The sequence below is a fragment of the Aplosporella prunicola genome (assembly GCF_010093885.1).
Source record: "Aplosporella prunicola CBS 121167 unplaced genomic scaffold K452scaffold_33, whole genome shotgun sequence".
Taxonomy (NCBI): Eukaryota; Fungi; Ascomycota; class Dothideomycetes; order Botryosphaeriales; family Aplosporellaceae; genus Aplosporella; species Aplosporella prunicola.
In genome coordinates, this window is record NW_022983561.1 from 81,580 (window position 1) to 106,298 (window position 24,719).

The window sequence follows — 24,719 nt, forward strand, 5'->3', positions numbered from 1 at the left end:
CCCGCCGATCTGGCTCGCCGCCTTCATATACCCGCCCGCATCCCCCCGTCCCTTCCCACCAATCTACTTTTACCCAAGTCTTGTCAGAGACTTTTACTACCTACCTACCTACCTACCTACCTATTTACCTCCCTCTTCTCCTCCTCGTCCTCCTACTCCATCACAACCACCACCATGCCTCCCTCTGCTCGCCGTGGACCTTGGTCCACCGCCGAGGACACGTACCTGCTCAACATCGTCGCCCAACAGGGTCCCCACAACTGGGTGCGCATCTCGCAGCTCGTGCGCTCCCGCACCCCCAAGCAATGCCGCGAGCGCTTCCACCAGAACCTGAAGCCCTCGCTCAACCATGAGCCCATCACCGCCGAGGAAGGTGAACTCATTGAGCGTCTCGTCAACGAAATGGGCAAGAAGTGGGCCGAGATTGCCCGCCAGCTCAACGGCCGCAGCGACAACGCTGTCAAGAACTGGTGGAACGGCGGTCAGAACCGCCGCCGCCGCATGTCCGACCGTCGACGCAGCAGCGACCAGCACTCCCACCCCGCTGCTGTCCAGGCTCAGCAGCAGCAGCGTCTGGATCCCTACTACTCTCAACACCAGCTTCACCATCACCATCACCACCACCACCATGCCTTGCCTGTTGCGCTCGAGCACCAGCCCACCTACGCTCAGGCTCCCGCCTACCACGCCGCGGCGCCAACGAACAGGCCCTCACCTCTGACCATCCAGCCCCACCCTGCTTATGGCACAAGGCCCTACGACACGCCCATGCCGTCACCATCCAGCCAGTCCATCGTGTCGACCGAAGGCGCACCGTCGCTCGTCACCGACAACGGCTCCGAGACCAGGTCACCGCATTACGCGGCCTCGCCCATGGAGCACGGCCTCCCTCTTCCACCACTGATCGGACGCCGTGACGAGCGTCGTCACTCGAGCGTCCTCTTCCTGTCCCGCGACGGCTCCTTCGTCACTGAGGACGAGGCGGCCCTTATGCAGCAGCAGCAACAGCAGCATGACAAGCTGCAGCAGCGTGACTGCAGACGCCTGCCTGAGCCTGCAGGCTACAGCCCGCGGGGCCCGGCCTTCCGCGAGCCCAACTACGCGGCTGCGAGGCAGATGCCGCACCTGACGCAGCCACTCGACTCTGCGGCTGCGTCACCCTCAGCCTTCCCCCACCAGCGTCAGCTGCCCGGCTTCCATACCCTCGCTGCTGATGCGGGACGTGTGCCTTACCTTCCGCCTGTCGAGAGCAGGTACCCTTCTCCGCCGCAGAGCTTCTCTCATGAGCGCCCGTGCTCGCCGCCTAGTGCGTCGAAGCCGAGCAACCTTGCCTCTCTGCTCAACTAAAGTGAGGCAGTATCCTCACTATCATTACCATTGTCATCATCATCATCTCTTATCACTATCTTTGCATAGCACCGGCGTATTATGACCTGGGCTTTTCCTTTTCCCTTTTCTCTTTTTTCCTTTTGTCTCGTACTATACCACATACACAAACAGTGACACGCATATACACACTCGCGCGCGTGTCCTTCTATTGCAGCACACGATCGATTTTTCTCTCTCCGTCTCTCTCCCCCTCTCTCTATCGCACAGAAACGCCAGCCATGACCCCATAATACAAAAAAGAAATCTTGTAATACGCAACGGCGGCGGGCCGCACAACACAGACGCAGAGAGCTCGCTGCGCAATCGTCGACTCCGGGGACGGCATTTTGTCAAATTGCATTCCATTATTTCATTGATGTTTCATTTTTTATCTTCTTTTCCGTTTTCGTACGTGTCTCATATATGGCGGCCTTATTCTTTGCAATGTTTTGTTGGTACTTTGGGCAGCGGCCACATCGGCAATCTGTTCACATACCATACGCTTTATAGCGAGTGCTGCTGGATACCCCCCGTCTTCACTTTCTGCCTGTGCAGGTCGCGTGGGTGGAGCTGGAATTGGAGCTGGAGCTGGAGATGCTGGAGGGGTTTATTGAGAGACGAGACAAGAGTAAAGACGATACAATAACAACAACAACCAATGAGAGCGACATAATCTTCACGATAAAGGTCATAATTTTCCGCACATTGTCGTGATATTCGTCATCATCGTCACTGACTCGGATATCATCATCACCACCTTCCTACCGGAGCTTCCCCCGTCCCTCTGTTCACTGAAACACAACTCCCCACAAAAGCGCGCCACCCCCTACCCCCTGCATCCCTTCCGAAGGCATGCAGCCATCATCCGTCCATCATCCATCCAGAATCCGCCGGCCACCAGCGCTAACGTGCTGGGATTCCAGAACCCCATTCTCCACAGCTCGCAGCACCCGCCGTTTCAAGGCTGCTCCACATGGAGCTCACATGCATAAACGGGCAGACGCGTGGGTGGATCGCTTTTTTTTTTTGCGTTTTCGCTAGGCTGAGATTGAGATGCCCGCGATCGCAGGGTCGCGCTGGGGTGGGATTGCGTGCTTAGCGTGAGGCTTAGCGTTCACGTGGAGAGGGGTCTGGATGTGAAGAATGAGAAGGAAAAAGGTTAGAAAGATGGGTACCCAAGAATGCGAACGGGTCTGGGTTCTGGGGTAGAGTCGTTATGGAAGGATTAATTAGGGATGGGGGAGGGGGAATGGAAGAATGACTAACGGAGAACGGAGAGTGGATGCGATGAGGGAAGGGCAGGGCAGGAACGAAGGGCGCAGGCAGTGAGTCACGCAGTCGCTGAGGTCATTTGGGGTTGGAGGGGTTTCCATGCGAGCGCTCGCACCGTGTGTATGCTGCCTTCCCTTTTTTTTTTTTCTTTTTTTCTTTTTTTCCACCCTTCTTGCTGCCTGGCCCTGGCGAGAAAAAGAGGCGGGAACGACGCTTGCTCGGATCCGGGTACGACGACGATGATGATGATGAGCGCAATTACACGTAGACAAGCACCAAAGCCCATCACAATCGACGTTAATCCCGCGCCAATCATTTGCTGCAGTGGCCTGGGCGTGGTCATCATCAGGGCATCCCATCCAGCCAGTCGGGCATGCTGGGCTCGCCACATAGCCTGTCTGGGCAATAATGATGCCCGTTCTGTGCGCTGATCTGCCTGCCTGGTCGAGACAGCAAACAGCCTCAGCCGCTATTTACTGACTAGCTACAATTCACCGACCCAGCTACCGGGGCTCGGACCGGAGGCGCGGGCTACAGCCGCCGTTAGAGCATTATTCCTCGTCCTTCAAGACGAGGCTGTGCCGAGGGCGAGGGCGAGAAGCGCCTCGCCCAGGTCAATAGACCAGAGGAAGCAGGAACAGGAACAGGAACACGAACCGTAGGTGCACGTACTCTCTCTAGAATACTTGCTCGTACGGGTGGCACAGCCAGCCTGTCGGCGAGGGTCGGGCGGCGGAGGGTCGGCGAGAAAGCCGCGTGACGGGCGCGTGACGAAAGCGCGCGCGCGGGTACGGGTCAAGAGAGACACGCGAGGTGGGAAAGCAAAGGCACAAAGGGAGAGTTGGCGCCGGTGGGTGGGTGGTGACCAAGGTTCAACAACGGCGGAACTATGGCCGGCTAGGCGTAGTGGGAGGGATCAGTTGGATTGGAGGCGCTCATTATGCACCGCCGTTTTTTGCATCAAGACGGCTAGCCGGGACAGAAGAGGGCGAGGGATGGAGCCTAGGTGGGGGCAAGGTGGAGAGCAGAGGCCGGATTAGGGCAATGGAGCTATTGGAATCAGGGGCTTTACGGGCTGAAAAAAGACGTTGTGGCGTCGAGCGTTGGGCCATGGTTCGGTTCGGCGAGCGCTGGATCGTCTCGCAGCGTGTGGGGAGGTGGAGCAGGTCGCGAGGGGGCCTGATCTGTCGATCGATCTGCGCGCGAGAAATTGCCGAGGCGCGCGCTGACGTTGATGCCGTGATGAGGCTCTCAACCTGACTCTTGCACCTCTGACCAACCACACCCGCTCGTCTCTCTCCAATCTCAATCTCTCTCTCCAACTTTGTTCCTTACCACTAAATGGCCTCGAGTCAGTATGCGCCCGCCGGCGGGGCGGTTGCTGTCCCGCCATGGAATACCGCCTGGCTGGTGAGTCCTGTGCTTCCTTCCTTCTCGGCCATACTATCAGAAATGCTGATCAGCTCCCCCCGCGCCCGCCAATAGTCGCAGCGCGACGCTGCTATTTCCATCCCCATCAACTTCGTCACCCGCCCTGCCGTCTCCCTAACCGAGGCTTGCTTCTCCAAAAACTCCTACCTTGATGGCCCGGCCGGCACGTGCCTGTCAAACCTCCTAGCCACCGGCTATCGTTCCATCATCGTCGACGCCTATTGGGACGAGAGCAGAGCCGTGTGGAGCCTGTGCCCAGCTGCTATCCCAGAGGCCGCCGCCAATGATGACGATAGCACCGTCCAAGTCGTCACCTCGACCTCGCAGGCCCAGCTGTCGTCGGCGCGCATGACTGGCAAGGCTCATCGTCAAGCCCGCCAGACCGCTTCAGGGGGTAGTGACAGCAGCAGCCATCAGCCAGCCACGCTGGCTGCGCCACCGGCCACCGGCCGGAGCACGGCCAGCTCGGCCAGCCCAGCAGCCCTGACCACCGCGTCCCTTGCATCGGGCGTTGCAGCAGAGGCCACCGCCGCCGCCGCCGATTCCAACCGTAAATCCGTCTTGCACATTGGCCCCTACACCTGCTCTTCCGGGCTGAGCGTATCGTTCATTGCCAATCTCATCGCCGATTACCTCGACGCCACCTCTGACACCCTGGCTGCCTCCGTCCTATTTTTGACCATCAACGTCCACGCCGCGTCGCCGTCGCGTTCTCCCACGCGACCTGCCTTGGCGCCTGCCAGCTCAGCAGTGCCCACCGCTAACAGCACGCTCAGCAACCTGCTTGAAAACGCCCTGTCGGCGTATCTGTACACCCCAACCCTACTTCGGGAAGATCGCGAGAATCTCAACAGTTCGTGGTATGCCTACAACGTGGGCCAAGGCAGTCGGCCGAATGAATCGTATTTCTCCACGACGCTGAATGCGGATGAGACCGTCTCCACTGCCGACGGTTGGCCAAGCGAAGGGTACCTCTTGTTTGGGCCCAACCACGATCGCGTGTTGGCTTCTTTCGGACGGATCGACCCGCAGATGGAAGCTTACGCGACCGATGTGGACCACTCCACTATCTTTCCGGCCGGTACGTTCGAGGCGAGGCGGGATGTAACGGTGACCCCATCTGGCAGTGTCGCCGACGGTTGCTTCTTCAACGCCAACGACACTCGCCTTGACAACGCCACAAACTCATCGTGGGCCACCTCTTCCGAGGGCCAAATTGCGGCAGTCGAGTCCGGAAATTTGTACAGTCCAGTAACGGCGTCGATCTCGAACATCACGGCATGCGGCGTCAGCTACCTCCTGAATCAGAGCCTCGGAATCGATGCGAATACCGACTATCGGCCGTACCGGGATATCGCCCTCAGTTCCATGTGGTCGTGGGCGCCCGGAGAGCCGCGGAATGTCACCAACCGGGCAGCCGACGCGCAGCTGCTGCGTTGTGCCACGATGCGCGCGGCCAATAACGGCCGATGGGTCCTCACCGACTGCACCGAAAAGTATCACATGGCCTGCCGTGTGCCCAGCGAGCCCTATACGTGGCGCATTTCCAATTCGAGCGCCGCGTACAACGACGGCGAGACGCGCTGCCCGGAAGGGACCTACTTTGACGTGCCCCGCACCGCGCTCGAAAACACGTACCTGCTGTCGGCGCTGCGGGAGAGTGCAGCCGCGGACCCAGAAGCCTTCGACCTGGACCTCGCGCTCTGGATTGACTTTAACAGTCTCGACACGCCGGGTTGCTGGGTGGTGGGCGCGACGACGAGATGCTACTACAACGAGCAAGGCGAGGAGGCCGAGAGCCGGCTCGTCATCGTGCCCACGGTCGCAGCCGTCATAGTCTTCGTGCTGGCTGCACTGACCGTGTTTGTCAAGTGCGCAGCGAACAGACAGACATCGCGGCGCGGGCGACGCAGGAAGGGCGACGAGGGCTGGGATTACGAGGGCGTGCCGTCGTGACGACGCCGTGCAGCGATGATCACTGGCTTGCTCGCCAAGTTGCCTGTCTGCCAGCCAGCCTGTTGCTGCTTGCTGCCGTTGCTGTTGCCGCTGCCGCCGCGCGATTGGACGATCGGCGATCTCGCGGACGCGCGGACGGGTGGAAGAAGAAAAGCCAGGCGAAGGGGCGGCAGCCAGGGCGTGACAGGGTAAGGCAGGGCAGGGCAGGGCACACACACAAGGGCAAGAGTATGGAAGCGAATGCGCGCGCACATTCGCACCCCGCTCCCGCGGATCTGACTCGCGCGTGCCTATCTCCACTCATGGACGCGCGCGTCCCTTGCCCTTTTTAATAATTTCAATAGCCTATACGCAAGCAAATCAGACTGCTAAAGGAAACCAGACTCTCGTGACGGAAAAAGCGTCGGCATGGCTAGCAAGAGGCACAAGGCACCTATCAGGAGCGGGCGCACATAAGCGGCGAAGCTGCACTCGCAAAGGCCGAACAGGTGCGCCGAGAACAGGAGGGGGGCAGACACAACGTCCTTAACTAGCTCGCCAGAGGCCAAGGCGGATCCAAAGCTATCGCCCGCGCCCGCTAGGCTTCTATAGGCCACACTCAAACGCTCCTCAGCAGCCACAAGCGGTAAGGCAAGCAAGCCCACACAATTCAGCTACTACCTACTTTGGCAGCCTTTTGTTCCCGCCAATATTGCACCAGCAGACAGTGGCTTCCAGGCCAAGGGCTCCAGAAAGCGCGTGCAACTCGACTTGGATCGGACACGCGCGAACACTGCGTCCTGCTAGACCACCACTGCGACTAGAACTGGCTAAACGACGTGCGGACAGACTCTCGATATGGCGCTGGTGGCTACGGCTCAAAGTAATTGCATAGGCGCGCGCTGTACAATACTCTTGCGAGTTTTTGTGTGTTCGTGCACCACGAGATTAGGGGAAAGGATGTCGTATGTCGCTGTCGATTGGCGACCACGGCAGTGCAGCTATGGACATGCCCGCTACTACGGATGGATGTTAATATGACAATTTCTTCTGAGATAAACACCCATCTATCAGCGCTCGGTGCGCGTACCGGTGGGACGGCTGACGCGCATGCACAGCCAATATGGCGCGGGACGACGAGGCGCCTTGAATTGAGGTCGTACTCTGCATTTTTCTCTTCGTGGCTCATCAACGCCTACGCAACCTCGGTCACTGAACTCTCATATGCACTGAGCACTCTGGCAGCGGATTAGATCGGGTTTTGTCAACGACGTATACTAATTCTTATAGGTAATCTCCAAATAATGATATTATCCTAATGCAAGCTCGACTTCCAACTGTTTCTCTGTCCGGGTTTCCAGTAAATCCATGATCTGAGTGGTTATATGGTTCGAAGTGTAACCTGTATACCTGGATATAAACATCTATTCACTACTATCCGACCCCTAGCAATTCCGTTGAAAAGGCACGCGCGTCTGTCCCGTGTATGCGAGTGGGTCGAGAACTACCTACTACAGGCATTTCCGTTGCTATTTTGCATAGGACCTTGGAAATATGAAAACTTTTTCTACCCGAAATTCGCCGGCGCGCACGATAACGCGGCCATCAAGAGTGGCGAGACACTCGACTGAGAAGCATCGGCGCGGCAAAACGATCCAACGCCCTGACGCTATCCTTGGTATTACACTGAGGGGAAATCACAGGGAGGGCACCTGATGAACGAGGCGGGTAATTTATACTTGCTGGGTTGTGCGAGTACAATCTAAGGCGCGCGTTGATTGAGGCTACAGTACATAGATTGGTACTCCTAGAGTACATGGTGCTTCCCGCCAGGCCGCTCCCGAAGAAAGGGTCCAAGGTCGGAATGGAAGAAAGTTGGCGTGCGGCTCGCAAAACAACCCCGCTCTCCGCAACAAAACACCCGCCCGCCCGCCCGCACTACCCGAAAGGGAGAAGAAGACACAAGGGTAAGTTGGTTTAGTAAATTAGACGTCCTGCCTTATTATTACCCTTCCCTCTTCTAGCGTGGGCGGTGGACGACGTTCTACGGCATCTCATCAATTGTGCCTTCCGTCATCCATACGATGAGCGTTGCATAGGTAGCGTTGCCTCTTGGGCAAAGCGGGTACCGGTGCCTCGCTCCCGGCTCGCGCGCGCTGTGGGTTGGTCAGGGCTGGGCGGGCACGGCTAACTGCCAGGCTGCCCACTGCCCACTGCCAATCATCATCATCGTCGTCGCCATGATCATCACCCACCAACAACCACCGCCATCATCATCGGCATCATCATCATCTGCAGTGGGGCTGCGGCTTGCGGCCTCGGCGGCGGCGGCAGCGGGCGAGCGGATGGCCCAATCCCACGCCCCGGCTGTTGGCTGTTGGCTGTTGTTATTGTTGGTGATGGTGGTTGTGCTGCCGCCCACGACGTCGTCGCAAGTCGTCTCTCCCCACTCCCACTCCACTCCACTCCACCCGCCCGTTCGTCGTTTCGAAAGCGCGCGTGCGTGCGTGCAACGGGGCGGCAGAGGACGCAGGAGGCCGCTTTTGGCACCGATGCTGCTGGGCTGGCCTGCTGCTTGCTTGCTTTGCTGCACGGCACCGCACGGGCCCCTGCTGCAGTTTGCATCTCCGGCTGCTGCTGCGCCCTGGCCCTGGTCTGTTGTTCTGAGCGAGTGAGCGAGGGCCGGCCACGGCCACGGCTCGGCTGCTGCGCATGCATGCATGCATCTATGCACCTACATACCTATGCATGCATGTGTAAGGTGCGCACGCACATGGCGGGCTGTGGAGTTGGTGGGTGGGTGAGAGAGAGTGGGGGGTGGGGGGTCTGGTATCTGGCTGGCCTGCTGGGTCGGTCTAGCCGCCGCGGCCGTCTGCCTGATTGCCTTGCTTGATGCGTGATCGATTGATAGGCAGACTGATTGATTTGATTACTCGATTGATCAATGCATGCGTTCGTCCCGCTCGCGCGCTCGTTCTCGTTTTACGTATGTATATACGTAGGCGCCTACGTACGTGGGGCGGCAGCGCGCGGCTCGTACGAGAGAGGCGGGCAGTCAATCTCGCAAGCTAGGTAGCTAGCTAGCTGTTCTGCTGCTGCTAGGTAAGTGCCGTACGCATGTGCCCGGGCATGTGGATGAATAGAGTGAGTGTAGACGAGAAAACGCGGGCTGGCGGGCGGGGGCAGGCGAGGATGAGACGGGACTTGGCACGCTGACTGGCGCGGAATGAATCCATAGTGAGTGTGTCTTGGTTGTTGGTGTTGATGGCTGGACGGCTGACGGGCTGAATTGGGTTGGGTTGGGCTGGTGGTGGCGGTGGGAGCTGGAGCTGGCTAATCGGCTCGCTATGTGTGTGTATGTACTTGACTTATTTTGGGGTATATAGTAGAGGATGAAACGGCAGGTGGCCCGGCGAGGGAGAACTTGAAAGCATGACTTTCTGTCTGTCGCTGCCCGTGTATGTATGTATGTCTTTGAATGTACATATGTGTACGTGACGTGCGAAGGGCTGGGGACCCTGGCGAGGGATGGAGCTGAAAGGGTTCTAGCGGCTGGCTACGTATTTACATTCCCCCGAGGCAATCTGATCTTATCTACCTATACCAGAGTACACAACCACAACCTTACCTCCCACGCTACCTTACCCGCTGCGCAACGCCGCACAGCGCAAGACAACCAAAACACCACACCGCCGCGCCCCGATAACGAGATTGCATTGTGCACCGTCCGCATTTGAGCGCTGCTGCTTTTTGGGCGTTTTTTTTTTTTTTTTTTTTTTCGGGTGTCGGAAAGACGTTGTGGGAGCGTGGGCGTGTAGTTGAGTTGAGACTGAAAGACGCGAATTCCGAACACCTCCTCACCACCATCACCACCTCCGCCAGCAACAACATCACCAGCGACGATGCTAGCGCTCCACCGCGCAGCGGCCGCAACAGCGCGCACGCCGCTCCCAGGCCTGCCCGCCTCACTCTTCCGCGCACAACTGCAAGCGTCAGCGTTGACGATTAAGCGTGGCGCGGCAGACTTCACGCACGCGGTCGTCGGGGGCGGCGCAGTGGGGCTGGCCGTGGCGCGCAAGCTGCAGCAACGCGAGGGCGCCGCGACGGTGCTGGTCGAGCGGCATGGCTCCGTGGGCACGGAGACGAGCAGTCGGAACTCTGAGGTGTGTGTGAATTTCTTTGTTTTTTGGATTTTCGGGTTTCATTTTTTCTCCCAACCATTTTTTCGTCCTTGCGTTTCTCATATTGTTTTTACCTTTTGTTTTTCCAGTTTTCATTTTTCATTTGGCTTTTGGTGGCTGTTCCGGCAGAGCTTGGTTAGCGGTTCTGGCTTATTGGTATCGATATTGATATCGTTATTGTTGAGCCATTTTCTTTTGGGCTTGGGGATGTGGCGTTGGTTGAGAATGTGGCGGTTACGGTTACGTTGAAAGGTGACGACGCAGGGTAAGCGTGGTAGGGACGGAAGTTTCTGGTGAGGATGCGAGGACATGGCCATGTGGGAGTGGATGCTTCTTTGTGTATTGGCTTTGGAGGTCATCTGCAGGTCTGAATACCTCGCCCTGTGCATGAAGAATTTTTAGCCATCGCAAGGACGGATGGCTTTCCATACCCGCGGGATCTGGTACCCCCAGTAGAGTAGAATCTTGTTCTCTACCCACGTGGCTTTAACGTCTCATCATGCACCCGGCCTTCCTCTCTAGGCTTACAGTCACCCGACTCTCATTCCTGCTCAAGTCTACATTCTCGTTTGGGACGGTGGCTAACACTGGTCTCGCGCAGGTCATTCACGCGGGTCTCTATTACGGGCCGGACACGCTCAAAACAAAACTCTGTGTCAAGGGCAAGAAGATGATGTACGACATATGCCAGAAGTACGCGATCCCGCACCGCAACTGCGGCAAATGGGTCGTGGCGCAAGACGATGCCCAGATGGACGAGCTACACAAGGTAAACGAATTCGCTAAGAAGATAGGCGTGCCAACCAATTTTCTTCCACTCGAAGAAGCTAGGCGCCTCGAACCCGACGTACGCGCGAGGAAAGGAATCCTCAATTCCCCGACGACGGGCATCGTCGACTCGCACTCGTACATGAAGTTCCTCGAGGGTGATTTCGAAGAAGCGGGTGGCATCTGCGCCTTCCACTCTCCTGTGACGCGGGTTAACCCCATCAACGGCGGGGCCGGCGGATGGGAAATCTACACAAAGGCGCCCGACACGGGCGAGGAGACGTGCATCACAGCCGAGACGCTCATCAACTCGGCCGGGTTGGCAGCCATCACACTGTCCAACTCAATCTTACCGGCTGAGCGACACCGCAAGCCGTTCTACTGCAAGGGCTCCTATTTCTCGTACTCGGCGTCGGGGCCTCGGCCCTCGGTGCTGGTGTATCCGGCGCCGCGCGCGGGACACGGCGGCTTGGGCACACATCTGACGCTGGATCTGGGCGGACGCATCCGCTTCGGGCCCGATGTCGAGTGGGTCGACGCGCCCGATGACCTGCGCGCCAATGGGGCGCGCCTGCCCGAGGCTCTCGACGAGATCGAACAGTTCCTGCCATCCATTGAACGTGATGCTGTCGGACTAGACTATGCGGGCGTGCGTCCGAAGCTGGGGAGAGCGGGCGCTACGTTTAGTGGTGGGCAGGGCGGGTTCCAGGATTTTTACATCCGCAAGGAAGAGGGATTTGAGGGCTTTGTGAATCTGTTGGGCATCGAGAGTCCCGGGCTGACGAGCAGCTTGGCCATTGCGGACGAGGTGGATGAATTGCTGTATGGGTGAATTATATAGACTTTGTAAAATAGGTATAGTTGTATATATACAAAAGTAGGAGTAGTTAGTAGTGGTGGTGCAGCCGATTCCACTGTGGCGCGGCCAGGGCCCTCGCTTAGTGCCCGACGTCACTGCGATGAATCTTAGCAACGCGGTACTTCCGGCCCTGCAGGTACGCCGCTCTACTCGACTGTCACCGCTGCTGGCAACAAATGCGCTCTCGTGCTCTGCGTCTGTCGCGACCCCAGCTTCATGAGCCCGCTTCTTGCGACCCGCCCGCTGTTTCGCTTTCCCTTTCACTAACACCACCCCGCGGCGAACGTCCGAACGGTAGCACTGCTCCATCATGGAGCGCCAACGCAAGCGTAAGCACTGACTTGCCACACCCGCCGCAACTTCATAGCTAACGGATTCTAGGTGAGCTCCGCGAGCTCAACGAGAGGGCCTGGGCCGGCGAGAAGGGTATGCTTGCCTTCAGCCGCCTCCACACGCCCACCTCCCCAAGCTGACCCCGGCCACCGCAGATGTCTTCCCCGTCCAATCCTCGCTCGACTCGTCCATGAAGAAGAACACAGCCTTCATCAAGCGCCTCCGTACCGCCATTACTGCCGCTTCGCAAGCCACGTTCCTCCAAGAAACCCGCTCCTTATCGCTACACAAATACCTGTCGGAGATCATCTCGGCCTGCTTCGAAGGTCTCTGCAGGTGCAAGTCGCCCGGAGAAATTGCCGCCGGTGTTGAGATTGTCAGCGCGCTGCACCAGCGCTTCGGGCCGGCTGAGTTCACAGGCTACATCGGGTGGCACGTTGGGCGCGGCCTGGCCACCCCGGACAAGGCGCACCTGAAGGCGCTGCCGCAGGACGTGCGTGAGCGCGAGGAGAAGGAGCGCCTGGCGCGCCAACGGGTTCTGCTGAGAGTTGCGACCGAGTTATGGCTGGTAGGCGCCTTGAGGAGTCTGGACGATGTCGTCAGGCCCGAAGAGGCGGCAAAGGCCAAAGAGAATGTGAAGGGCGATGGCGTTTTAAAGACCAAGGCTGGCGCTAATGGTACTAAGGCTGAGCACACAGATGCCGAACCGTTCCCTCTGGAAGTTCTGAAAGACATGCTGGGCCACGATCGCGAGCATACAAATCTTCCGCTGGTGGTCATTTTCGTCAAGAGCTTCGCTTGGGATATATTGGGCGTCAATTCGGTCTCTGCAGATGGTCGCAAATCTGTAAATGAAGATGGTACAATGTCCGCTTCCAATGGCGAGGGCAAGGAATCAGCTGCTGCCAGCGACGAGGACATGTCTTCCCAGGATCCGCCCATGACCCCGCCGGAAATGCGCCAGCGCTTCAGGAACATTCTACTCCGTTACTTTGAGGACGTCAAAGCCCATCTTGTCAGAGATCAGAAAACACTCGTCAGCCAGGGCAAACGCAATGCCGAAGCCTATGTCAAATCCGGCGAGGTATTCGAGGATCGCCAATCCAACTACGAAAAGCAGGTCAAGGCCCAGGAAAAGCTGTTATCGAACGCGCAGGTTTTGGCCGATGCAATTGGTGCTGAAATGCCGGATTTGAAGGAGAAGGACTCTGGTTCGTCTACTGGAGATGGCAGCATTGGCCTGGTTAAAGCCGGAGAATACTTGCGCGGCCAAGGAGAGGGTCCGGGTATTTGGGAGGATGAGGAAGAGAGACGCTTCTATGAAAATTTGATTGATTTGAAAGACCGTGTTCCTGGTATTCTGCTGGAGGAACCCAAGAAAAAGAAGGCCGATACCGACGAACAAGTGGGAAAGCGCAAAGACGAAGAATCCAAGGAAAAGTCTGAAGAAAAGAGCGCTGATGCCACTAAACCTACGGAGCTTGATGATCAATCAATGGCCATTGCAAACAAATCTGTCGGAGCGCAGGTTGACGCTCTCCTGGCCCGTTTACCCGAGTTTACCAGCAAAGACCAGGTCGATGAGACGGCCATAGAGTTTTGTTTCCTTAACTCCAAGGCGTCTCGCAATCGCATGGTAAAGGCGGTCTCCGAGATTCCCAAGGGTCGTTCGGACCTGCTCCCGCTTTACGGTAGGCTCGTGGCCACACTTGGCAAATATATGCCCGATGTGATCCAAGGGTTGGTAGCATACTTGGACGATGAATTCCGGAGCCTCCAGCGCCGCAAGCAAAAGGATTTCCTTGGTCAAGTGCGTACAATCAACGTACGTTACCTTGCTGAGTTGACCAAGTTCGGCGCTGTACCGGAACATGTTATTTTCCACTGTTTGAAAGTCAGTTTGGATGACTTCTCGCGGATGAACATTGAAATTATCTGTAATCTTCTGGAGAATTGCGGTCGCTACCTCCTAAGGAACCCAGAGACTTCGCCTCGCATGAATTCGTTCTTGGAAACCTTGCAACGCAAGAAATCGGCACAGCATTTGGGCCAGCAGGAACGTATGCTTATCGAAAACGCGATGTATTACGTCAACCCTCCGGAACGTGCTGCTATCGAGCAGAAAGAGAGGACGCCTTTGGACTTGTTCCTCCGCAAGCTTATTTACCTCGATCTCACTAAGCGCAATCTGGACAAGGTCGTCAAGCAGATCCGTAAGCTGCATTGGGAGGAAGACGAGGTTGTTACGCTTCTCATCAAGATTTTCACCAAGCCCGGCAAGATCAAGTACAGTAACATTCACTTGCTCGCCGTCATTCTGGGTTCCTTGAACAGGCACCACCAGGAATTTTGCATTTCGGTCATCGATGACCTTCTCGAGTCCATAACTTTCGGCTTGGAGCTCAACGACTTCAAGTTCAACCAACGTAGGATTGCCGAGGTCAAGTATCTGGGTGAACTGTACATTTATCGGATGGTGGACTCGCCCGTCATCTTTGATACGTTGTATAAGATTGTGACCTACGGGCACGGTAAGTATTGACTTCCGATAAAGAGCGGTGCTACAATGGCTAACACAAAATAGAGGGAGGCACTCCTAAGCCAGGTGCCATCAATCCACTTGACCTTCCTGATGACTTCTTCCGCATTCGTTTAGTGTGCAACCTGCTGGAGACTTGCGGCATGTACTATGACAAGGGTCAGGCAAAGAAGAAGCTCGACTTTTTCCTCACTTTCTTCCAGGTAAGTAAAACGTACGTATTTAAATAAACGAAGCTAAGTAAGGTAGTATTACATCTACATCAAGGACCCTTTCCCAATGGATGTTGAGTTCATGATCCAAGACGCTTTTGCCCTTACCCGCCCTCAGTGGAAACTTGCCACTAGCCTTGAGGAGGCAGGAAATACCTTCGCCGAGGCAGTCAAGCAAAACTATCAACTCCAGGCTCATGAAAGGAACACGGAGGCCGACGAGCCAGATGAGGACTCCGGATCCGAGGATGGTCGCGATGCGGGCGATGATGAGGAACTCGAGGGCCGTGGACACGACGCTGGCGGTTCCGGAGAAGAGAGTGATGTAGGTTCAATCAATCCCTTGGCTACTCATCTCACAAAGAACCAAATGACAATTTACAGACGCAAAAGACTGGCCCCGAAGACGAACAGGACGAGGAGGAAGGTGATGATGAATCCGATGAAGAGGAAGAGGAGCACATCGTCGTCACCCGCCCTGAGGACGAGAGAGACCCGGAGGCTGATGCTGAATTCGATCGCGAGCTTGCAAAGATGATGGCTGAAAGCCTGGATTCGCGCAAGTTCGAGCGCAAGCCCATACTCGACATGCCATTGCCCATGCGCCGCGCCCGCGAGGCAACGTCTACTGATGAGGGCGAAACAGCTGAGAAGCAGACGCCACCGGGAATGATGAAGTTTTCACTCCTCAGCAGGAAGGGAAAACAGCAACAGGTTTGGAATTTGATACTTCGCTTTCTCCTTGGTGATGTAGTTGACCTAATTTCTTCTAGACTCGATCCATCGACCTGCCGTCGGACTCCAACTTTGCTGTGGCCATGCGCACTCAGAAGGAAGCCGAACGTGCCGAGCAGCAGCGCATCAAGAACCTCGTCTTGAACTACGACCTCAGGGATGAAAACGACGATGGTGAATCCGCCCTTTATTACGACCCTTTGCGCGCGAACTCAAACACACGCGCCCACTTTGAGAACAACAATGCTGAGACGACAGACAACAAAGGGCTCGACAAAGCCCACAATCCGTATACGATGCCGCGCCTCGACAAAGGCGGCAATTCACGCGGCGGCCAGAGGGCCAGGAAGTTGCAACTTAGCGATGTCGACTGGTATGAAACCAACCCTTTGAAGAAATCTCAGCGTCGCGATTCCGTGTTGTCCGAGGGCCGGAACCCGTCGGGCGACGGTCGGTCGTCCGGCTCGTCCGGCTCGTTTCGCAAGAATGGACAGCCTAGGCGGAGCCGTCGCTGAGGTGCGCATCATACAACGTCAGGAAGGACTAATAATTGCGGGCACAACTGCCCGGGTGCAGGACTTGATCGACGATGACCGATGGCGCAAGGTACTTATGGTTCCTTCTCGACAAGCGCCAGCCTGCGAATCTCGAATCCTCGATAATAGCAACCGACTTCACACTGCAGCTATGCCACGTATGCGCCCCGGCCTGACTAGCACGCGCACGTACCCTCGGGCATACAGTCGCGGGTAGGGACGGTCGGCAGAGACACTCAACCACCCCAAGGCAGCGTGCGTTGCTGACCGGTAACGAGCGTATGTACCAACCACCTCACTCACCCCTAGCGCGACGCAGCGACCTCGGCGAAACCAGACCGACGCCAGACTGCGCGTCGTCCAGCCGGCATCTTGGAGGGCATTGAAGATGCGAGAAAACGCCACTGGCTGCGGTGGCGGGCCAAGAGGGTGAGCGGATGGCTTCATGTGGGGGGTGTTGTCGCTCGCGCCTAGATATCTTCCATCTCTTCTTCTCCACGCTTAGATTGCTGTCTCGCGATGGCTTGGTACTCGTCTTATCTGTCTGTTTACTACTTAGTGCTGCTGCCTTGCCGTCATTCGCCGTGACATTGCTCGTGCTTTTGTCTTGTTATTTTAATTTTGTTTTCCCTTTGCTTTTCTTCATTTAGGCCATTCATTTTCAACTACCTACCTAGTGCTTGCCAACGCACCAACAGTCACTAGTTTCTTTTTTAATGGCCTTACGCTATGTTGAGATAGGCTGGATAAGCTGCAAGCAAACGCACGGGCACGCATAAAATATTCAGCCCCCCCGTCTTGACGCGAATGTGTGAGAGGAGGTTGGAAGAACCCTATGCGGGAGGAGAGAGATGATGACGTAACAAGTGTCAGGGTCTGCGGTGCATGTTTCTCGTGGACCCTATTGCGGTATCGTGTTCGTATCCACGGCGCTATATCTCTAGCGCCCAGAGCAAGATTGGCGAAGGCGCTCGGCAGCGTCCGCGATCACCGAACGATTAACAGGTTTGTGTGTGTGTAGAGTAGTGTGTAGTGTAGCGTGTAGTGTGTGTGAGGCGGCATGTGTTCTGGGCCGGTCAACGGGTCAGCACGGTGCATAAGGCTGCACTGCAATCTTGGGGGTACATAAGCGGAGAGGGCAAATGGCGATGGGCGGGCACGTGAGGGTTGCAGAATGGGCTGAGGTGAGGCTCAAACAGACCGCGACTCTCGTGATGTTGATGCGATTGTGGGCGTTGGCCCCCGGAGATGGATCTGAACGAGGGCGAAGAGTCAATCTTAATTTTCGCTCAGGAACGCGGCGGTGATAGGTCACGGAAGAGCAGAGAGCCGAGCTCCCGCCGTGGCGCCATCCATGGACCTTTCGATTCCCATTATTGACCCTCCGCGCCCGTTGACCCTGCCCTCGCGGCTCCCACACTCCCTTTCCCAGCTACTGTCGTTCTCGCGTCTGCTTGCCGCGCACGGTTGCCAGCAGTGGCCTCCTGTCAACAAATTTCCCGGCTATACCTCGACAACACTACTACTTCCTATTCCTCATCCTCTTCCTGCCTGCCCGCAACCATGGCAGCTGTCAATGCCACTTTCGCCTCGCCCACGGCCGACGCTCAGTATGCCCCGGAGCTCACGCCCCAGGCCATCAACGGCCTCGTCAGCCGCCTGTTCACCGGCATTAGCGGCTGGCAGATAGTCGTCACGCTCTTTGCCATGCTCGTCGTCTACGACCAAGGTTCGTCCCGCCGCTTCCTGCCCCATTGGGCCTGCTGCTGACGCGCCGCTCAGTCAAGTACATCTGGAACAAGGGCCCAATCGCCGGGCCCGCCCTCAAAATCCCCTTTATCGGTCCCTTCCTCGAGTCCGTCAACCCCAAGTTCTCGGCCTACCACGCAAAATGGCTGTCGGGCCCTCTGAGCTGCGTTTCCGTCTTCCACAAGTACGCCCCTGTCCACCGCGCGCGCCTCTGCAATGGCTGACAAATAGCTCAGGTTCGTCGTCATCGCCTCGACGCGCGACATGGCTCGCAAAGTCTTCAACTCGCCCACCTTCGTCAAGCCCTGCGTCGTCGACATTGCGCACAAGCTGCTTCGCCCGGAAAACTGGGTTTTCCTTGACGGCAAGGCCCACGTCGACTACCGCAAGGGTCTCAATGGCCTCTTCACCCGTCAGGCCCTGGAGATCTATCTCCCGGGTCAAGAGGAGATCTACAGCAAGTACTTCCAGAAGGCGCTCGACATGACCGCGAAGAACGACGGCAAGACCATGCCCTTCATGCACTACTTCCGCGAGTTCATCACCGCCGTTTCGCTGCGCACCTTTGTTGGTCACTACATTCCCGATGAGTCGGTCAAGAAGATCGCCGACGACTACTACTACATCACCGAGGCGCTTGAGCTGGTCAACTTCCCCATCATCCTTCCCTTCACCAACACATGGCGCGGAAAGAAGGCCGCCGACATGGTTTTGGACGAATTTGCCAAGTGCGCCGCCAAGAGCAAGGTCCGCATGGCTTCGGGCGGTGAACCAGACTGCATTCTCGACTGCTGGGTCAAGTCTATGATAGAATCAGAGGAGTACAACCAGAAGCTGGCCAAGGGCATTGAGGCTCAGAAGCCTGCGCAGGTCATCCGCACTTTCACGGACCTCGAGATCTCCATGACCATCTTCACTTTCCTCTTCGCTTCTCAGGATGCTACCTCTAGCGCGGCCACCTGGCTCTTCCAGGTCATGGCGGACAGGCCCGATCATTTGGACAAGATCCGCGAGGAGAACCTGCGCCTCCGCAACGGCAACCGCGATGCCCCGATGACGATGGAGATGATGGACAAAATGACATACACTCGCGCCGTTGTCAAGGAGATCCTGCGCTACAGGCCTCCCGTCATCATGGTCCCCTACCTTGCCAAGCGCGACTTCAAGATCAGCGAGGACTACACGGTCCCCAAAGGTGAGTGAGCACGCGCCAGGCGCACAAGCCCCTTCAGACAAGCAATCAATAAACTAACAGTTTCGGATGCACAGGCTCCATGGTCGTCCCGACGACGTACATGGCACTGCACGATCCCGAGGCGTACCCCAACCCCGACAGCTTCGAGCCCGAGCGCTGGATCACGGGCGACGCCGAGAAGCAAACCAAGAACTGGCTTGTCTTTGGCACCGGCCCGCACTACTGTCTCGGCCAGGTCTACGCCATCAACAACCTCATGGGCATGATTGGCTGCGCCTCGATGAAGCTCGACTGGAAGCACAAGGTCACTCCTCTGTCGGAGGAAATCAAGGTCTTTGCGACTATTTTCCCGCAGGTACGTTCATGATCACCAATCCCGCATTTAGCCGCGAGTGAGAACATTGTAAGCTGACATGTACCCCTCCAGGATGATTGCCACCTTGCCTTCACCCCGCGCGCTTAAATCCGCGGCGCGGTTGCCCTGCGGGCTTGCTTGCTTCGCGTCACGACCGCCGACGACCGGGGCCGACCCTGAAGGACTGGCCGGCTCTCGAGCCACGCTCGACACCACCTTCGGGGCGGCCCCCTTTCTCTCTTATACTGCATCCAGGCGATTCAAAAAAGCCTCTTGCGTTGTTCAAGAGCATTACACTACTACTACTACTATACTACTGCTGCTTTTTGCTGCTAGTGTTACTCCCCCCCTTCTCTAATACCGTTGACAAATCTACCTATCCTTCTGCTTCGTTGCACTCCCCACCTTGTCCCATCCTTCCTCCCCTCTCAGAAAAGTCTTGTCTTCTTCGCGTAGATCTTGCATCTTCCCAGCCGCGCACATGCGCGGGGCCTGCCCCAAGCGCGTTGCGCGCGCGTTGGTGACTACTGTGACGGCGACGACGACGACGACGACGGTGGTGTGTTTGTTTGTTTTTGTGATTTGCGCTTTTTTCTTGTCTGGGTTTTTGGCAACGGCGGCAGCGGCCGCGTTGTGTAGGAGGCACTGGTGTGTGGCCTGTGCGGGGAGATAGAGATGGAGATGAGATGCAGATGAGGGGGCGCGATTAGGTGTGGATAATTTAGAGCGGTACGCCGCGCGCGTGCGTGCAGTGTGGTGCTTGCGCGCAGTGCAGTGTGGGCTGGGCTGATGAGTGGGGCAGACCGTTGAGGCCCTCGCCGCCGCGTGCGTGTGTGCGTGTGCGTGTGCGTGTGCGTGTGCGTGCGCGGGGTCTGGCTCTGGCTGCGTGCGTGCGTGGATGGGGTCGCGTTTGGAATGAGATGATGCTGCTTCTGCTTTACGGGCTGCCTGCCTGCTGAAACTGCCTGCTATTAGTTAATGCCGCGTGCTGCTTACATATTATTTCGCGCTCTTATCTCCATTTCGGTGTTTTTCGTACTTTAGCTTGCTTTAATTGGCTCTTGCTTTGGTGCCTTTTGCTGCTTATGTTGTTGCTGCTGCTGCCGCTGTCACTGCCAGTAAGTACATAGGTATGTACTTCCCCGTCGTCTGTGGTTGTAGCCCTCCTTCTACGTTTTCTCGTTTGCGGGGATAATGTCCGGTTTGTTTGTTTTTGTATCCGTTTCTGTCTTTCTCGCTGTCTCTCTCTCTCTCTCTCTCTCTCTCTCTCTCTCTCTCTCTCTTGGGCGTTGAGACGATTCCCGACAGGTCGCGAGGGCTTGGCTGGCGATGTAGGAGGATATTGCTTGAGCTTGGCAGTAAGCGGGGATGTATGTACCTATGGATCGATAGGTGGGCAGAGGCGAGACGAGGTGGTTTATTAGTGTGGGTAGGGCGTATGAGAGCTTGTGATGGGTAGGTAAGTAGGTGGGTGGGTAGGTAGGATGTAAGAAAGGTGAACCGCTCTTCTGCCGACAGCGTAGCTAAGGTAAACGGTTTTAGAGGTATGAGTGTGGTAAGATGGGGCATGCGGATGAGATGGGATGAGTCGAGTATTTTGGTAGAGTGTGGGAAGCTGTGGCATGGAGGGAGGAAGAAGGAGAGGAAGAAGGAGAGGAAGAGGGAGGAGAGGTAGGTACGTAGGTAGATAGATGGGCAGTCAGGGGTGAATGTAGATAAGCTGACGGACGTACAGCGACGCAGGTAAGCAAGCATGGGGATGTGGGAGACGCATCGCCTGCTGTCGGCCTAGCGGACAGTGCCGTTCTACGGCGCGCAGTGGGATGTCAGATCTTGTGAAAAGCCAACACAGCCTAGGCTTCATTTTCTACCTTACGGTGCCGCTACTTATAGTTTTAGCATGCCAGTTTAAATTTTCTTAAAACTGTGTTAAGCTGAAACCCGTTTTATAGAATAAACTCGTTTTAGAAAAATATACTTATATTAAAAATTAAAACTAATTAGCTGGTTATCTATCGTCTTTTCTAAAACTATTTTGGAAAGGTAAGACTATACTAAAACCGTGGGGAAAAACCGTTCATGAAGTGTTTCTAGAAAAAGACCGTTTCAACTACATGTTACCTTATAACCCGTGTTAACCCCGTTTCTAGTAGGTTTTAACACAGGCTTATTAAACGACTAGGACGCTGTAAGGAGTACTTCTTGTAATTTCGGTGATATATATACCTAGAGTCGTTATCACCATTTTTCGAAGATGGCTAGATAGGTACTTAGGTACCTATAATAGATAACGCTTACTAGGATCTTCTTCCCTGCCTACCTATACATAGGCAATACCCCGTAGCCCATCTAACCTACCTACCTAGGTAAGCTTTACTTATACTTTTTATAGTTCTGGTGATAATCGCCACCTTCAGTGAGAGATTATTGGTGGTATTAGGTACAAAATTCAGAAATGAAACTTAGGTTAGACGAGCTTAGTGTACTTTAGAGGGTACTTAGGTCCCTATACTAGGTACCTTACGCTGTAGTCGCCTGGTTTGTCATGCTAGGTAGGTACTCACTTGCTAGGGTACTGCCAGCAAGAAGGGTAGAACCTAGGGAGCGTAACGCAGAACACCTAGTAGATAACCCGTCTATTACCTAGTAATCGGTTGCCTAACTGGCATTGCGGTGTCCGTGGTGTGTTCGAAGTGTTAAGATAGGTGCCTACCGGTAGTCGCAGCGGGAGTGTCCCCGCCGCTGAGCCAGCGGCTCTATAGTTTCCACTAATACCTAAGGTAGGTACCTAGGTACCTATGCTACGGTCGATTATTCGGATGCCACTCGCCTAGAGGTACCGTCCTCCCCCATCAATGGGAGAGACGAGAGAGAGAGAAAGAAAGAGAAAAGAAAGAGAAAGAGAGGAAGAAAGGCACAAAAGAGGGGGGGGGTTTATAGTCGAAAAATTTGCGGTGTGTGGTGGAAGAGGAAGGAGGGACGGGGGCAGGCAGGTACCTACCTGGGATATGGAGAGGGAAGGAGTGATAGCGTTAAGAGGAAGGAGAGATGGTGTGAAGAAGAAGGCGCGGTAGCAGTAGAGGCTGCTTCCTCGGTGGCGAGTGTTCCTTCTCTGCTTTCACCTCCGTAACTGCCCGTAATTCTTGCCCCAGGTAGGCACCTGCCTTCTTCTCGCCCGGTCATCTGCTTACCTACCTACCTACCTACCTAGGTACCTACCTGGTCGCTTCGCCACACCTTCCGTACCTAGGCAGGGAGGGTGGTAGACGCGCAAGCGCACTCGAGCCTGCCTGCCTGCATGCGAGCCTGCCCGCCTTCCTGTCTGACTGGCTGCCTCGTCTCTTCCACTCCACATCCAACCTACCTACCTGTCTCCACCGCACCTCCATGGAAACGGCCATTGGCGCGGTAGCCGCGGCAGCAGTTCAAAATCACTAGGTAGGTACCTACCTACCTAGGTATCCCCTCATATCTGCAATACCCCCACCCAAACAAGGCACAAACTGCATCTCCTCACACCCATTCTGATAGGTGCATACCGCAAAATGCACCGCAATCACAACGCACCGTCTCTGTTGTTGCTTTTTAAGAGAAATTTCATTGCCCTTGATGCGATGCTCGCTGAATGTGGGAATTGTCAGGGAGGGCAGGTCGTGTAGGCAGGTGCCAGGGAGGAACCCATCTCGGAGCGTCCGAGGACCGGGAAGGCGGGACGGCAGAAAGAAGGGAACGAAGGGAGGGAGAGGGAAGGATGGGCGTTGTATATGTGAGCCATCTAGCTGCGCGCACGATTAGATTAACGGCACGGCTGTACATATATGGGCCTCCATGGCGCGGAACGGCGTGGTTGCTTCGACGGGAATGTCTGTCCGTCTGCAGTGCATACATACATAGGTACCTTAGGTCCTCTTGGTGGCAGCATTACAGATTTGGCGGCGGGACGCCCCTTTTCGCCGTCTGACGGTCGACCCGATCGGAGGGCACGCTCTCGCGCCCCGCCGTCGGCCGGGCCAGCGGATATAACCTGCCTTTACGTGTGATGTGTGTCGCCTCACTTTGGGGCAGGAGACTCACCGACTCTCTGCGCGGTGGAGAGAAAGATTGTGTGTGTGTGTGTTGTGTGTATATGCAACGCCAACACAGCGCGCATCAGGAATAAAGCATAATGATAATACGTGAGAGTGATAAGAGGAGGGATATGGGGGGTTATAGGTATGACGATGAAAAGGATGATGATGAGAGATGTTAAGCAAAGGGAAACGAGAGTGTAGCACACGGCTTCAAAGAAGCTCAGCGACCGTTGAGAAAGCCGGTGAGATGGAGATCTGAGACAAGCGGACACAGCAGCATGGAGTGGTGGAAGGTCACCATGAACCTCACCGGGCAAGCACCAAGCACCAAGCTTCCCAGTGTGTCGGGACAGGCAGAAGCAGGTCATTTCCGACCCCACGCCCCGTTGCTTTTTTTCTTTTTCTTCTTCCTTATGCCCACTGGTGGCAGGGCAGATGGCACGGCATGAGATCTGTGTGTCTCTGACCTGAGACAGTCCTGTCGCGTGACCTGGCTGCACGCATGACGGGGGGTGTGACTTGTACTTGAGGACGACGAAGCAGCAAGCGAGCCATGTAGGGTCGTTCTTTCGTCCTGCATCCTGCGCCCCTCCAATAGCGCCCACAGCCAGCGCTCTGATCGATCTGGACTGCGCGCGGAGCGAGCGCTTAACCTGCTCTAATTACCCTGTCTTGCCTCCTCCTCCTCCATCCATCGTGGCGCAGGGATCCGTCTCGCTCGCCTCATCCCTCCCTCGCCCTGTCCTGTCCTGCCCTGCCTTGCCGAACGAGGGGGAAAGGGACGAGGGACGAGGGACGAGGAACAGGAACCCAGGGCCATCTCTTCATACCATACCTGCTAGGTACCGCACCGCGTCTTCCCCCACGCCACGCACGCACATTGCTCGCGCCGATCTAGCATCCCCGCACGTGCAGACCGGGGCCTGTCTGTTCGCCCGGCCCATCCCCCCATCTCATCTCGTCCTCCGACACCCACCATGATCCTTCTCCCGGCACGCCGCCTCCTCAGCCATCCCGCAATCACGGTACGGTACGGTACGGTACGGAAGCCCCATCCGGCGCCCTCCATGCCACTACTCCCGCTCCGCCCGCTTACCCACATACACACCGTGTGATTCTGCGTTGCTAGATCTCCCCTAGCACGCGCTAGACGCGTCGTGTCCTGCCCCGGCTGCATCGGC

At 56.3% G+C, this 24,719-nt stretch overlaps 8 protein-coding genes across 8 annotated transcripts; 5 read left to right on the top strand and 3 right to left on the bottom strand.

Moving 5' to 3' along the window:
* Positions 1-174: 174 nt before the first annotated feature.
* On the top strand, positions 175-495 carry K452DRAFT_236330 (uncharacterized protein; the record flags this gene model as incomplete). Its single annotated transcript, XM_033537497.1, has 1 exon — positions 175-495. A coding segment is annotated over one exon (321 nt), but the record flags the coding sequence as incomplete, so codon positions are not given.
* A 3,486-nt stretch (positions 496-3,981) lies between these two features.
* Positions 3,982-6,027, top strand: K452DRAFT_302193 (uncharacterized protein; the record flags this gene model as incomplete). The annotated part of the gene is made up of 2 exons (XM_033542557.1): positions 3,982-4,050; positions 4,126-6,027. 2 exons carry the CDS (start codon positions 3,982-3,984, stop codon positions 6,025-6,027), a joined length of 1,971 nt encoding a protein of 656 aa, XP_033392876.1.
* Positions 6,028-8,019: 1,992 nt separating this feature from the next.
* On the bottom strand, positions 8,020-8,796 carry K452DRAFT_113431 (uncharacterized protein). Its single transcript, XM_033535054.1, has one exon. The coding sequence runs from the start codon at positions 8,726-8,728 to the stop codon at positions 8,174-8,176; it is 555 nt and encodes a 184-aa protein (XP_033392877.1). The 5' UTR covers positions 8,729-8,796; the 3' UTR covers positions 8,020-8,173.
* Positions 8,797-9,782: 986 nt separating this feature from the next.
* K452DRAFT_258105 (uncharacterized protein) lies at positions 9,783-11,855 on the top strand. The gene is made up of 2 exons (XM_033538461.1): positions 9,783-10,169; positions 10,789-11,855. The coding sequence occupies exons 1-2, from the start codon at positions 9,909-9,911 to the stop codon at positions 11,785-11,787; spliced, it is 1,260 nt and encodes a 419-aa protein (XP_033392878.1). The 5' UTR covers positions 9,783-9,908; the 3' UTR covers positions 11,788-11,855.
* A 269-nt stretch (positions 11,856-12,124) lies between these two features.
* On the top strand, positions 12,125-16,148 carry K452DRAFT_312595 (uncharacterized protein; the record flags this gene model as incomplete). The annotated part of the gene is made up of 7 exons (XM_033543564.1): positions 12,125-12,143; positions 12,196-12,240; positions 12,303-14,678; positions 14,732-14,889; positions 14,936-15,223; positions 15,283-15,612; positions 15,672-16,148. 7 exons carry the CDS (start codon positions 12,125-12,127, stop codon positions 16,146-16,148), a joined length of 3,693 nt encoding a protein of 1,230 aa, XP_033392879.1.
* Positions 16,149-17,732: 1,584 nt separating this feature from the next.
* Positions 17,733-19,576, top strand: K452DRAFT_236404 (uncharacterized protein; the record flags this gene model as incomplete). Its single annotated transcript, XM_033537503.1, has 5 exons — positions 17,733-17,898; positions 17,952-18,102; positions 18,155-19,113; positions 19,188-19,468; positions 19,541-19,576. The coding sequence occupies 5 exons, from the start codon at positions 17,733-17,735 to the stop codon at positions 19,574-19,576; spliced, it is 1,593 nt and encodes a 530-aa protein (XP_033392880.1).
* On the bottom strand, positions 19,541-20,490 carry K452DRAFT_341557 (uncharacterized protein; the record flags this gene model as incomplete). The annotated part of the gene is made up of 2 exons (XM_033545376.1): positions 19,541-20,429; positions 20,465-20,490. 2 exons carry the CDS (start codon positions 20,488-20,490, stop codon positions 19,841-19,843), a joined length of 615 nt encoding a protein of 204 aa, XP_033392881.1. The 3' UTR covers positions 19,541-19,840.
* On the bottom strand, positions 20,347-21,368 carry K452DRAFT_113449 (uncharacterized protein). The gene has a single exon (XM_033535055.1). It carries the CDS (start codon positions 21,221-21,223, stop codon positions 20,552-20,554), a length of 672 nt encoding a protein of 223 aa, XP_033392882.1. The 5' UTR covers positions 21,224-21,368; the 3' UTR covers positions 20,347-20,551.
* Between the last annotated feature and the right edge of the window lie 3,351 nt (positions 21,369-24,719).

Coding starts and splice junctions, on each gene's coding strand:
- K452DRAFT_258105 (XM_033538461.1), top strand. CDS start 9,909: ATGCTAGCGCTCCACCGCGCAGCGGCCGCAACAGCGCGCACGCCGCTC. Junction 10,170..10,788: donor CGAGCAGTCGGAACTCTGAG/GTGTGTGTGAAT, acceptor GGTCTCGCGCAG/GTCATTCACGCGGGTCTCTA.
- K452DRAFT_113449 (XM_033535055.1), bottom strand. CDS start 21,223: ATGCTTGCTTACCTGCGTCGCTGTACGTCCGTCAGCTTATCTACATTC.
- K452DRAFT_113431 (XM_033535054.1), bottom strand. CDS start 8,728: ATGCATGCATGCGCAGCAGCCGAGCCGTGGCCGTGGCCGGCCCTCGCT.